Genomic DNA, 13,608 nt, shown 5'->3' on the forward strand with positions numbered 1-13,608 from the left:
GGTTATGGCCCAGGAGGCTGGGGCCCCTTGCCCAGCTCCCTGCCTCAGACCTGCTGGAGCTGGGCCGGTTCTGTAGGCCGTGTCCGTCTTTGGGATGATGGCCAAGGGACAAAACGCCAGCCATTGGACTCCTGGCTCCTTGTGCTTTTTTTGCTGCAGTAGAAATAGGGTGTGGCCCATTATAGCGAACTCCTCTGTGACAGCTCTTACTCGGGTCTTAAAAAACGACCCAGCTGGCACTGCCCACAGGCACTGTGCTGAATTGTGGCCTCCAGCAAACTTGGAGTCAGAGAGACTTTTACCTGATGTGAGCTGTGTTCCTTTGAGTTCTTCAGCTGCAGACGAACCACTGATGCTGGTGGAGACGGGCTCTAGGGGACGGCTCCTGGACCTTTCCATCGCTCACCTCCAGGCGCCTCTGCCGGCACCGGTGTGCTCCGTCACTTACTCCAGGAGCCCTGATCCCAGCCAGTTGGGTCCACACCTACACACCCTTACTGTGATTGTGCAGGGGAGAGGGTCAGCCCTGCAAAGGGAACCCCGCGTGCGTGGGCAGCAGGGGGGGCCAGGGAGTTTTCATCCTCGGGACAAAATGGCAAATGTAACCTCTCTTCACTTTGTAAAACATGATTTATACTGTTTTTATTTGAAAGGCAGAGAGAGAGAGAGCTCTTCTATTTGTTCACTCCCCAGATGCCTGCCACAGCTAGGGCTAGGCTGGGCCAAAGCCAGGAGCCCAGAACTCAAGCTGGGTCTCCCGCAGGGGTAGCAGGGGCCCAGGGACATGGGCCATCCTCCCCTGCCTTCCTAGATGTGTTAGCAGGGAGCTGGGTAGGAAGTGGAGCAGCTGGGACTCGAACCGGCGCCTCCTCCTCCTCATTTCAGTTTTTTTTAAAGATCGCAAATGTTGATGCACTCCCATGGTTCCCCCGTGACTCACCACGCCCACACCTGTGCCCGGAGAGCCCCGTGCTCCATCGGTCACTCTGGGCTTCGGGCTCTCAGAGTGGTTCCTGGGATTCCCTAGGACTGAGTTCTGCCGACGGGTGGTGTGCGGTCGTGACTTCTTCCTGTCTGGCTTCCAGGGGTTTAAGCCGAGCTCCGGGACGGTGCAGGAACTCAACTTCCGCAGCAACAAGAACGTGTGGGGCTACTTCAGCGTGGCGGCCACCGGAGGCCTGCACGAGTTCGCCGACTCCCAGTTTGGCCACTGCTTCTCCTGGGGAGAGAACCGGGAGGAGGCCATCTCGTCAGTATCTCCCGCCTCACCTCCCTCCTGCCTCCCTCCTGCCTCCCCCCTGCCTCCCTCCTGCCTCCTGCCCACCCTCTCGCCTCCCCTCTCCCCTTCCTAAAGCTGCCCCGTGTTCTGGCTGCCGGGCTGTGATGCGAGGCAGCCCCTCTTGCAAATACCCTGGGCTCGCAGTCCAAGAACAAAGCCTGCTCTTTTTCCTTCACAGAGACCTGTGTGGTCCCACGAGCCCATCGAGGCTGTTTGCTCTTGAGCTGATGAGAGTTCTTTATTGTTTTTAAGATTTATTTTTATTTATTTGAAAGGCACAATTAGAAAAGGAAAAAGAGACAGAGACAGAGAGAGAGAGAGAGATCTTCCATTATCTGGTTCACTCTCCAAATGACTACAACAACCAGGGCCAGGAGCTTCTTCCAGGGCTCCCACGGGGGTGCAGGGGCCCAAGCACTGGGGCCATCTTCTGCTGCTCTTAGCAGGGAGATGCATGGGAAGTGGAGCAGCCGGGGCTCGAACCGGTGCCCATATGGGATGGGGGCGCCTTAGCCCACTGCGCCTCAAGAGGGTTCCAGGTGTCGCCAGAGCTTGAAAGGTGCTGGGTCCTGAAGCTGGAAGACAACTGAGGCGGAGACGCCTAGCAACGTCAGCCCCGTAGCCGGTCCCTCGTTAGCGGCGTTTTACACTGAGCCTGCGTGTCTTGGGGTGCGTCTTGCTGCACCGTGACAGCAGCCCCCAGTCCCTGGCTCAGCCAAGCACCTGCATAGCAGAGAAACCCATATTAGCAAAGGGTCTTTCCCGTTCTCCTTTTTAAAATGTTTATTTTTCAATTTGTGTTCATGTACTTGAAAGATAGGGAGAGCGAGTGAGAGAGGTCTTCCGTCTGCTGGTTCACTCCCCAGATGCCTGCAACGGCGGGGGCTGGGCCAGGCTGAAGCCAGGACCTTGGGGTCTCCCATGTGGGTGACAGGAGCCCAACGACTTGAGCCCCTACCTGCCACCTCCCAGGGTGTGCATTAGCAGGAAGCTGGAGGCAGGAGCAGAGCGGGGACTCGAACCCAGGCCTCAGATAGGACATCTTAACCCCTGCACCAAACGCCTGCCCCGGACTGTCTCGTGTTCATTGTCACTGGCGTGACCTTGGGGTTGTGCTCCCATTTTCCAGATGAGGAAGCCGAGGCCCAGAGCAGCCAGCGAGGCCACTTTTCCAGGAGTACTCAGGGAGAGGGACACCAGGCCGCCCAGTCTCCCCGGCCACCTGTGCTCTTCCCTCTGATGCCCGTGCTCTGAGCGCCCCGTCCTGAGAATGCCCCCTGAACCCCGTGTGCATGAGACTTTGGCCCACGGCCCGCCTGCCTCTCCCCACTAGGAACATGGTGGTGGCTCTGAAGGAGCTGTCCATCCGCGGCGACTTCAGGACCACGGTGGAGTATCTCATCAACCTCCTGGAGACCGAGAGTTTCCAGAGCAACGACATCGACACCGGCTGGCTGGACCACCTCATCGCTGAGAAAGTGCAGGTGGGGGGCGGCCCGCGGTTCCCCCCCACCCCCGGGCTGGGGGCGGGGCCGAGGCCTGGGGTGCTGAAGCCGGGTTTCCCCAGGCCGAGAAGCCGGACATCATGCTCGGGGTGGTGTGCGGGGCCTTGAACGTGGCGGATGCGCTGTTCAGAACCTGCATGACGGACTTCTTGCACTCCCTGGAGAGGTAGGGCGTCGGTCACCCTCTGGTTTGCAGGATGGCAGGGAGCGGGGCGATTTAGCTGGGTGGCCAGTCAGTCACCAGGCAGTCAGTCCTGGGCTGCCACTGACCTGGGCTGTCTCTTGAAGGTGCTGAGAATGGGAGAAGTGGGAGTGGGGGAGGGAAGGGTGTCAAGGCCATGGCCACAGTCACCAGGGCTGGCAGCCCTGCCTGCAGATTCCTGCTGACTTGTGCAACACGCCCGGTAATACCTAGGAGTTCAGAGTCCAAGGAGATGGATTTGAGAAGCAAGGCAGGTTAAAGGTCACCTCTACGCTGGTTTCTCTCCCAGGGCCTGATGGAGTGGACTGGGATGGGATGGAGAGTGGCCAGGCCATCTCTGCCTCGGCTCCATTGATGTTCAAGGGCTGGGTGGTCTCTGCAGATGGCACAGTCTGTGTGCTGTGGGATGTTGGTGGTACCCATGGCCCTCGGGTGCAAAGCCAGCATTGCCAGTGGTCCAGGGGCAGGGGCCAGGTCACCGCTGGCTGAGACCTCTGTGAGAGCTGGTGAAATGACCAGAGAGAGAAAAATGAAAGGGCAAAATATTTCGTGCTTGGAGCACAGGCCCTGTGCTGGTTTCTTTTGTAAGAAGTGGGGGCGAGGTTGCCAGATACAGAATTTTCCCAAGAGGAAGCCGTTGTGGATCTTGCTCCTGCAAAATCTTGGTAAAAATTTCCTTTCCTTGATGCTACCGTTGTAGCGTGTCAGGTAAAGCCACCACCTGTGATGCCGGTATCCCATACGGGCACTGGTTTGAGTCCCAGGTGCTCCAGTTTTGATCCAGCTCTCTGCTATGTCCTGGGAAAGCAGCAGAGGATGGCCCAAGTGCCTGGGCCCCTGCCCCCACCTGGATGTAGGTCTTGGCTCCTGGCTTTGGCCTGGCCCAGCCCCAGCTCCTGCTGTTGTGGCCATCTGGGGAGTGAACCAACTAATGGAGGCGCTCTCTTTCTCTCTCTCTCGCTCTTGCTCTCTCTCTCTCTGTAACTGGCCTTCAGATAAATAAATCTTCAAATACAAATGTCCCATCCTTCAGCAATGCCAGTTCCCGAAGTCCCACGGAATATTGGGCTCCTGGGATGATTTCCTGCTTTTTAATCAGATGGAGCTTTTGTGATGCAGTCAGCTTTGCTGGATGAGTTTAAATTTGTTTATACTATCTACTTTTTAAATTACTTAATTAAAGGGCAAGGACACACACGCAGGGCTGGGGGAGGAGGACGGAGAGGGAGAGAGAGGATCCTCTGTCCGCTGGTTCACTCCCCAAATGCCTGCAATAGCTAGAGCTAAGCCAGGCCGAAGCAGGAGCCAGGAGCCCCACCCAGGTCTCCCCCGTGGGTGGCAGCTACCAAGTACTCAAGCCGTCACCTGCTGTCTCCCAGGTGTGTGCTAGCAGGAAGCTGGAACTGGAAGCAGAACCTAGGCCCTGTGACGTGGGATGCGAGTGTCCCACGTGGCAGTGTAACCGTTGCACTCAGCGGTCACCCCCTGGGTGGGGTTCTTAAGCCCAGCGGGTGGCTGCTGAGCCCCCAGCCCTCTGCAGGCTGCCCCAGGCCTCTCTTCCCTTTCAGGGGCCAGGTCCTCCCAGCCGCTTCTCTGCTGAACATCGTAGATGTGGAGTTAATCTACGGAGGCACCAAGTACATCCTCAAGGTAAAGCCCTGTGCTTCCCGGGGGTCTCCAGAGCTCCGGGGGCTCTAGGGGCCCCTTCTTCCCTGGACCACGCCTGCAGCCGATTTCTTCCTGCTGGGACCTGAGCACGTGTGTCTTCAGGAATCCCCACCCACGAAGTCCATGACCTTGAAACCTAAAAACACGGCAGGTGTCAGAGGGCATGGGGTGCAGCCCGCGTTGGGATCCTGGGGCTGCGGCCACGGAGCATGAGCCGTCGGTGGCTTCAGATAGAGACAGTTGTTCTCTCACAGCTACAGCGATCACACGTCCAGCGTGAAGGCCACGGCAGGGGCAGGCCCCGGGCCAGGCCTTCCTGGTTCCTACCTCTTGCCGGCCTGCCTTGGCTGTCCCGTACCCTGCTTCCGCCTCCGCTGTGAGCATGGTGGGAGCTCCCACCCAGCGGGGGGTAGGCAGTGCGTGTTCGCTGGCTCACCGGAGGGGTCTGGGTGTGTTTCCAGGGGCCGCGAGGCTGGGTTTGCTCTGTGTCTCCGCACCGAGAACCCACACTCAGACTTCCGGTCTCTCTCCTGGAGCTGACTCTGGTTACTGCTGGAAGTGTCTGGGACCCCGCCTGGGCCACAGGAGCTCAGTGCGCCCCTGAGGATATCAGGTGTGGGGTGATGCCTGGTGACCGCGCAGGCTGGGGGAGCCAGGCCTTGGTGTGCCGGGCTCCGGAGCAGCTGCGGGAGCCGAGGACTGCGTAAGCCAGGGCCTGCCTGTGGCTTCTCAGCCTGGCGTCCTGGGGATGCGGGGTAAAGCCGAGGATAGGGTTCACTTCGGCCTGTGAGACACCGCTCTTATCCTCTTTTACTGCTTTTTTTTTTTTTTTAAGATTTATTTTATTTATTTGAAAGACAGGATTACAGAAAGAGGTAGAGGGAGCCAGTGTTGTGGCTCACTTGGTTAGTCCTCTGCCTGCGGCGCCGGCATCCCATATGGGTGCTGGTTCTAGTCCCAGCTGCTCCTCTTCCAGTCCAGCTCTCTGCTATAGCCTGGGAGGGCAGTGGAGGATGGCACAAGTGCTTGGGCCCCTGCACCCGCATGGGAGACTAGGAGGAAGCACCTGGCTCCTGGCTTCAGATTGGCGCAGCGCCGGCTATAGTGGCCATTTGCGGGGTGAACCAACGGAAGGAAGACCTTTCTCTCTGTCTCTCTCTCTCTCACTGTCTAACTCTATCTGTTAAATAAACTAAAAGAAAGAAAAGAAAAGAAAAAGAGGTAGAGCCAGAGAGAGAGAGGTCTTCCACCTGCTGGTTCACTCCCCAAATGGCCTCAATGGCTCAAGCTGGGCTGATGTGAAGCCAGGAACCAGGAGCCTCCTCTGGGTCTCTACTGCTTTCCCAGGCCATAGCAGAGAGCTGGAGTGGAAGTAGAGCAGCTGGGACTCAAACTGATGCCCATATGGAATGCCGGCACTGCAGGCCAGGGCTTTAACCTGCTACACCACAGCGCTGGCTCCTTTACTGGGCTTTTAATGTCGCTCAGCATACATTGACTTCCCCTTGTGTTTGAAAGGCGAAGTGACAGAGAGGGAGAGCAGAGAGAGAGAGAGAGAGAGAGATCTTCTACCTGCTTGTACATTCCCCAAATGACTGCAATGGCCAGGGCTGGGCCAGGCTGAAGCCAGGAGCCAGGAACTTCATCCAGGTCTCCCACATGGGTTCAGGGGCCCAACCACTGAGGCCATCTGCTGCTGCTTTCACAGGCCATAGCAGGGAACCAGATAGGAAGTGGAGCAGCCAGGACTAGAATTGGTGCCCATATGGGATGCTGGTGCCCACGTGGGAGACCTGAATGGAGTTCTAGGCTCCTGGCCATTTGGGGAGTGTACCAGTGGGTGGAAGATCTCTGTCTCTCTGTCCCTCCCTGTAACTCTGCCTTTCAAATAAATAAATAAATCTTAGAGAAGAATCACAAGACCAAATCCATCCCTGGAAGTCTGTCTCTGCTACTAGTGCGGTAGATTTCTCATCAGCGATCATTTTTTTCCCACATGCACTGATTTTATGAAGTCGAGCTTAGGGTGCAGACACGACTTTCCGCTGTGACGTCACGGCCTGGGGTTCCCCTGTGTCGTGAGGACGCTTCCTTTCTCATGCCTTTGCCGTCTGCAGCCCTGCGTAGTGGGAGAGATGGGACACGTCCCTCTCCGTGCTCTCCAGCGTGGGGCCCCGTGTGGCTGGGGAACTGGATTTGGCATTTTCCTTTATTTTTACGAAATTTGATTAGCAGTGGCCACATGTGGGCCAGGCAGGTGGGGAGCGTTCCACTTGATGGCTGTCAGATGTCGGTTTTTGTTGTTAGCACAAATAATGTTGCACTAAATATTCCTGTGCTATCTTTGTTACTCCTTGTAGGGGTCTTCCAGAGGTTTGTGGGAAATGTATTTTCTGAAGAAGCTAGGCATGTGTTTGGACGTGTTTTGCACCATCATAAACTTTGCTCTTAGTGACAGTGTGTGTGTGCGTTTGCGGTTCCCGCCCATGCGGTTTGTTCTCGGAGGGAGCACACGTGCAGCTAGCAGGGCCTTGCGGGGCTGGCATCTCAGCAGGGGGCCAGAGCAGCTCAGTGGGCCTCTCCCATCTGGACAGGAAGCTCCACCCTCATGACCTCAAAGGCCCCGCCTCCTGACCCCATCACATCCGTGGTCAGAGGTTCAGCATACACATCTCAGTGGGGACACCAGGCCCATGGCGGAGCTTCCGGGGTTGCCTCCACTGGAGCAGGAGCCCCAGGGTGGCCCTGCCTGAAGCCGAAGCTTGGAGATGGAACAAGAAGGCAGCCCCCAGCTCCAGAGGGCGTGGGGTCGACGGGAGGTGGCTGAGCAGGGCCTCCATCTGCGGCCACTGGCCATCAGCTGGCCCGCTGGGGAGGAGCGAGGGGCTGGAGGGATGGGGTGTGCACTCTGACTCCCACGGGGCTGGAGGGATGGGGGTGTGTGCGCTGACTCCTGCAGGGGGCGCTCTGACGTGGGCCTGTCCCCGCAGGGCTGGAGGGATGGCAGTGTGTGCACCGTCTCCCACAGGGCTGGAGGGATGGGGTGTGCACGCTGACTCCCGCAGGGCTGGAGGGATGGGGGTGTGTGCGCTGACTCCTGCAGGGGCGCTCTGACGTGGGCCTGTCCCCGCAGGGCTGGAGGGATGGCAGTGTGTGCACCGTCTCCCACAGGGCTGGAGGGATGGGGTGTGCACGCTGACTCCCACGGGGCTGGAGGGATGGGGGTGTGTGCGCCGACTCCTGCAGGGGGCGCTCTGACGTGGACCTGTCCCCGCAGGGCTGGAGGGATGGCAGTGTGTGCACCATCTCCCACAGAGCTGGAGGGATGGGGTGTGCACGCTGACTCCCACAGGGCTGGAGGGATGGGGGTGTGCACGCCGACTCCTGCAGGGGGCGCTCTGATGCGGGTCTGTCCCTGCAGGTGGCCCGGCAGTCCCTGACCATGTTCGTGCTCATCATGAACGGCTGCTACGTGGAGATCGACGCCCACCGGCTCAACGACGGGGGGCTGCTGCTCTCTTACAATGGCAGCAGCTACACCACCTACATGAAGGAAGAGGTGGACAGGTGTGCGGGGCCGGGCGGGGCCTGCCCCTGGCAGGAAGTCCGAAATGCTGGGCGGGCTGAGTGGGTGGAGGAGCATGGACTGGCCACAAGAAGGTGCGGGATCCCGTGGTCTGTGGCCAGGTCAGTGGAACTCGAGGTTCTGGTGCTTGGTGAAATCAGCCAGATACAGACTGATCCGTGATGCATGTGGGAGTTTGCAGAGTCAGCGTGGACTTGGACAGCGATCGTGGGTGGCAGGGACATCATCTACTGCCTTGGCCCATGGAGTGGCAGGAAACTGAGTCCCAAGTGCAGAGTAGCTGGGACTTGGAGCACACACTCGGATGGGGTGTGGGTGTTCCAGGCAGGGGCTTGATCCACTGAACCACAACGTCCACTTCTCATTTTTAAATTTATTTTATTAAAAAAAATTTTTTTTATTATTTGACAGGTAGAGTTATAGACAGTGAGAGACAGAGAAAAAGGTCTTCCTTCCATTGGTTCACCCCCCAAATGGCCACTATGGCTGGCACTATGTCGATCTGAAGCCAGGAGCCAGGTGCTTCTTCCTGGTCTCCCATGCAGGTGCAGGGGCCCAAGCACTTGGGCCATCCTCCACTGCCTTCCCGGGCCATAGCAGAGAGCTGGACTGGAAGAGGGGCAACCGGAACCAGAACCCGGTGCCCATATGGGATACCGGTGCTATAGGTGGAGGATTAACCTAGTGAGCCATGCGCCAGCCCCAATTTATTTTTTGTTTACTTGAAAGGCAGGGTTACAGAGAGAAGGGAGAGAGAGAGAGAGAGAGAGAGAGAGAGAGATCGATCTTCCATCCAGTGCTTAACTCCCCAGATGGCCTCAATGTCTGGGGCTGGGCCAGGCTGAAGCCAGGAACCCAGAGCCAGGAGCTTTTTCCAGGTCTCCCAGATGCATGCAGGGGCTCAGGGACTTGGGCCATCCTCTGCTGCTTTCCCAGGCCATTGCAGAGAGCTGGATCAGAAGTGGAACAACCGGGACTCAAACCAGTGCCCATATGGGATGCCGGCACTGCAGGCAGTAGCTTTACCTGCTATGCCACAGCGTTAGCCCCCACACCTCATTTTTAATTCAAAACAACTTTAAGCCTTTTAATTGGCGCATAGCAACTGAGCATATTGATGGGGAACGTTGTGAGCTTGCAGCGTGTGTTCAGTGTGTAGCCCCCAGGACGGGTCCCCATGGAGGTGTACCACTTCTTAGTGTTGGGAACGTACAGAACCCACTCTACTAGTGGTTTGGAGATACACAGTTGTCTGATATCCTCCATTATGATAGTACTGTGCCACAGAACCTTCCCTCCGACAGCACCCCGACCGCTCCCTGCCCTCCCCGCCTCGCCCCTTCCCTGCCTCTCCCCGGCCCCAGATAGTCACTCCTCTCCCCTGCGAGGCCAGCTATTTTAGCTTCCTCGGGTGAGAGAGATCGTGTAGGACTTCTCTCTCTGTGCCTGGCTTGTTGTACTTCACACAAGGGCATCTGGCTTCATCCGTGTTGCCACAAGGAACAGATGTCAGCCTGTTCATGGCTGAATAAAATCTCACTGCCTGATCATGTTTGCTTTGTCCATTCCTGGGTCAGTGGGTACCCAGGTTGGTTCCATATGTTGGCAGTTGTGTATAGTGAAGGGTGAGATACTTTTTTAAAGATTTATTTATTTATTTCAAAGGCAGAGGGGAGGGGTCTTTCATCCACTGGTGAGAGAGAGAGAGAGAGAGGGAGAGAGAGAGAGGTCTTTCATCCACTGGTTCACTCCCCAAATGGCCGCAACGGCAGGAGCTGGGCTGATCCGAAGCCAGGAGCCAGGAGCTTCTTCCAGGTCTATCACGTGGGTGCAAGGGCCCAACGGTTTCGGCCATCTTCCACTGCTTTCCCAGGCTATAGCAGAGAGCTGGACTGGAAGTAGAGCAGCCAGGACTCGAGCCAGCACCCATATGGGATGCTGACGCTTCAGGCTTGTGCTTTAACCTGCTGTACCAGAGCACCGGCCCCAAAGGGTGATATATATATATATATATATATATATTAATCTCTTTTGTAACTCATGTTGTCTTTGCCAAGAATATTCAAGACTTTGTTTTTTTTTTTTTAAATATTTATTTATTGAAAAGGCAGAGTTGGGGCCAGCACTGTGGCATAGTGGGTAAAGCCACCGCCTGCAGTGCTGGCATCCCATATGGATGCTGGTTCGAGTCCTGGCTGCTCCACTTCCGATCCAGCTCTCTGCTCTGGCCTGGGAAAGCAGTAGAAGATGACCCAAGTGCTTGGGCCCCTGCACCTGCGTGGGAGACCCGGAAGAAGCTCCTGGCTCCTGGCTTCTGATTGGCCCAGCCCTGGCTGATGTGGCAACTTGGGGAGTGAACCCGCGGATGTAAATTGATCTCTCTCTCTGTCTCTCTCTCTACCTTTGCCTTTCAAATAAATAAAATAAATCTTTAAAACTAGGGACTCCACCCCCAGGCATGCTGCCCCCAGTTTCATTAGAAGATGCAGGCTTGGTGTCCCTAATTATTGACTGGATTAAATGTATTGATCACCTCTGGCGAGGGCTGTGGGCGTGAAGTCTGTCAAAGGAGCTGTTTCAGCCAGCAGAGTGCCCCCTGCTTTGCTCATCCAGCCTGGTCCTGGCGCCTCTGTGACCCCGCGTGGGAACAGAGCGTCCTTGTGGCCGCACTGGGCAGGTGCGCGTGGCTGCCTTTGGGGAAGGGGGAGACGCTGCTGAGCGCCCGCCTCCGTCTCCTCTCCCCCAGTTACCGGATCACCATCGGCAACAAGACGTGTGTCTTCGAGAAGGAGAACGACCCCACGGTGCTGAGGTCGCCGTCGGCGGGGAAGCTCATGCAGTACACGGTGGAGGACGGCGGCCACGTGGAGGCCGGGAGCAGCTACGCCGAAATGGAGGTGACCGCCGAGCCCTCCCCCACCCGGGGGTGTCCAGATGCAGAGCCAGCAGCTCCCATCTTGGCCTCTGTCCCAGCAGAGCCAGGCTGTGGGGTGCAGCCCGCATTCCCTGCAGTCTTCCAGGGAAAACCCACCTGCCCCGGAAGGAGCAAGGGCTGATGGGATGGCGCTGAGCCAGCCCTTGCCGACCTGAGCGTTGCCTGGAGCATTTACTTCCTAACCCTGCCCGGCACCTGGGTAGGTGGGCACAGACGTGACCCCCGACTCAACGGGAAGAAACCAGGCCCAGGCAGGCTAAGGCACTCGCCTGAAGCCACACAAAGCCTGAATTCGCACCCGCCTCGGCTCCATGCTGCCCAGGACGGGAATGACCATGACGGCTATGAAAGTACCGCAGTCATAATGACCCATGTGCACTGGCCTCCCACTAGCTTCTTTTTTTTAAACTGCATTTTTAAAAAAGATTTATTTACTTGAAAGTTAGAGTTACACACACACACGCACATAGAGAGAGAGAGGTCTTCCATCCACTGGTTCACACCCAAAGGTCGTGAACTGAGCCAGCAAAGGTCAGGGCTGAGCCAGGCTGAAGCCAGGAGCCAGGAGCCAGGAGCTCCATCCGGGTCTCCTGTGTGGGTAGCAGGGCCCCAAGCACTGGGGCCATCTTCTGCTGCTTTCCCAGGTGCATTAACAGGGAGCTGGATCAGAAGTGGAGCAGCTGGGACTGAAACTGGCGCCCCTACAGGATGCTTTACCCACTACACCACAGCGCCGTTCCCTCCCAATACTTTTCTTCATCTCAATTATCCTCAGAGTCCATTCCCATTTTACAGGTGGGGCCAGTGAGGCTCAGAGAGAGGAGAGCGCTTTCTGGAATGGGTTCTAGGTGAGGCCTGGCTGACACAACACCGGGGCCCGGCTGTGAGCGGCCAGGTGGAGGCAGCGTGGTCCTGACTGCCTGTAGCCAATGCCACAGTAACCAGACTCCCATCTCTCACACGGCTGGGCACACCGTGAGGCCGGCTGAAGGCACTGGCACTTTTATGTATTTTAAGCATTTATTTATTTATGTAAAAGGCAGACTTACAGAGAGAGGGAGGGACAGACAGAGAGAGGTCTTCCATCCATTGGTTCACTCCCCCAAATGGCTGCAACAACCGGAGCTGGGCCAATCCAAAGCCAGGATCCAGGAGCTTCTTCTGAGTCTCCCATGCGGGTTTAGGGGCTCAAGCATTCGGCCCATCCTCTGCTGCTTTCCCCGACACATTAGCAGGGAGCTGGATGGGAAGTGGAGCAGCTGGGACTCAAACAGGTGCCCATATGGAATGATGGCACCACAGTGTTTGCCCTAGCAGCCAAGTCTTGAGTTGGTGCTCACATGGGTTGCTAGTGTTGCAGGCAGTGGCTTAACCCACTGTGCCACAATACTGTCCCCAATTTAACATTTTCTCTATTGAGAGAGAAATGTATTTGAAGATAAATATAGCCAGCACTCCGTATCTTCAAATCCAACCCACTGTGCATTGAAAGTAGTGGGAAAAATTTTGCATTAGCACTGAACACATATGGATTTTGTTTTTGTCACCATTCCCTAGAGCACACAGTGCGACAGCTATTTACTTAGCATTGCCGTTGTCCTGGGCACTGGGACTGGCCGGTATTGGGAGCAGGTGCATGGGCTCTGTGCAAATCCTTGAGCACCCATGGGTTTTGGAGGAAAGGGGCCTTGCACCAATTTCCTGCAGACGCTGAGGCGTGCTCCTGGGTTCCCTGTCTGTAAAATGGGCACAGTGTGCACCTGCCTCCCTGGCTGGCCCTGTGGGCGGATAGAATTGGCAAACAGCCCCATGCATGGCACACATCAGGTACATAGTACCTGCCCCACCCAACGAGTCGCCGTATTTAAATGACATGGTGCCTGTTCCACCGTCACCAGATCTGGGTGACCCTGGCTGCCACACGCGCAGCCAGGCCCGGGGCAGGGGGGGGGGGCTGTGTCTCATTCTTTCTCTCTGCCCCGTAGGTGATGAAAATGATCATGACCCTGAGCGTGCAGGAAAGCGGCCGGGTGAGATACATCAAGCGGCCCGGCGCTGTGCTGGAGGCTGGCTGTGTGGTGGCCCGGCTGGAGCTCGATGACCCTTCGAAAGTGCGCCCGGTAGGTGGCGCTGCTGCCCGCATGCCCTGGCTGGTGCAGGTGCGCCCAGGGAAACCAGACTTGAGACTCCTGCTTGTCCTGCAGCCCTGGTTCGCCCCAGCAGCAGGTGTGATGGGGCAGAAGCATGAGGCGGCCACGCCCTTCTTGCTTGAACCCCTCTCTGGCGTCCTCTTCCCTCTTAGAGTAAAACCCACATTCTCCCTCTGGCTTACAAGGCCCCACGCAGGCTGCCCCCAGCCCTTTCCACCCTCCCACCTGGGGCTCTGTACCTGGCAGGACCCGTCCCCCGCAGATGTTCCCAGGGCTCCCCCTC

At 57.2% G+C, this 13,608-nt stretch overlaps 1 protein-coding gene across 4 annotated transcripts in view; it reads left to right on the forward strand.

Moving 5' to 3' along the window:
- ACACB (acetyl-CoA carboxylase beta) overlaps positions 1 to 13,608 on the forward strand; it is a 125,553-nt gene that overhangs the window by 59,674 nt on the left and 52,271 nt on the right. For all 4 annotated transcript variants that reach the window (XM_062182599.1, XM_062182597.1, XM_062182598.1 and 1 more), the window contains 7 exons: positions 1,086 to 1,249; positions 2,613 to 2,763; positions 2,847 to 2,950; positions 4,555 to 4,636; positions 8,076 to 8,221; positions 10,987 to 11,137; positions 13,161 to 13,295. In XM_062182599.1, the coding sequence (XP_062038583.1) occupies positions 1,086 to 1,249; positions 2,613 to 2,763; positions 2,847 to 2,950; positions 4,555 to 4,636; positions 8,076 to 8,221; positions 10,987 to 11,137; positions 13,161 to 13,295 (933 nt within the window). The remainder of the gene's footprint in view (positions 1 to 1,085; positions 1,250 to 2,612; positions 2,764 to 2,846; positions 2,951 to 4,554; positions 4,637 to 8,075; positions 8,222 to 10,986; positions 11,138 to 13,160; positions 13,296 to 13,608) is intronic.

This window comes from Lepus europaeus, chromosome 23 (assembly GCF_033115175.1).
Source record: "Lepus europaeus isolate LE1 chromosome 23, mLepTim1.pri, whole genome shotgun sequence".
In the NCBI taxonomy this organism is placed as follows: Eukaryota; Metazoa; Chordata; class Mammalia; order Lagomorpha; family Leporidae; genus Lepus; species Lepus europaeus.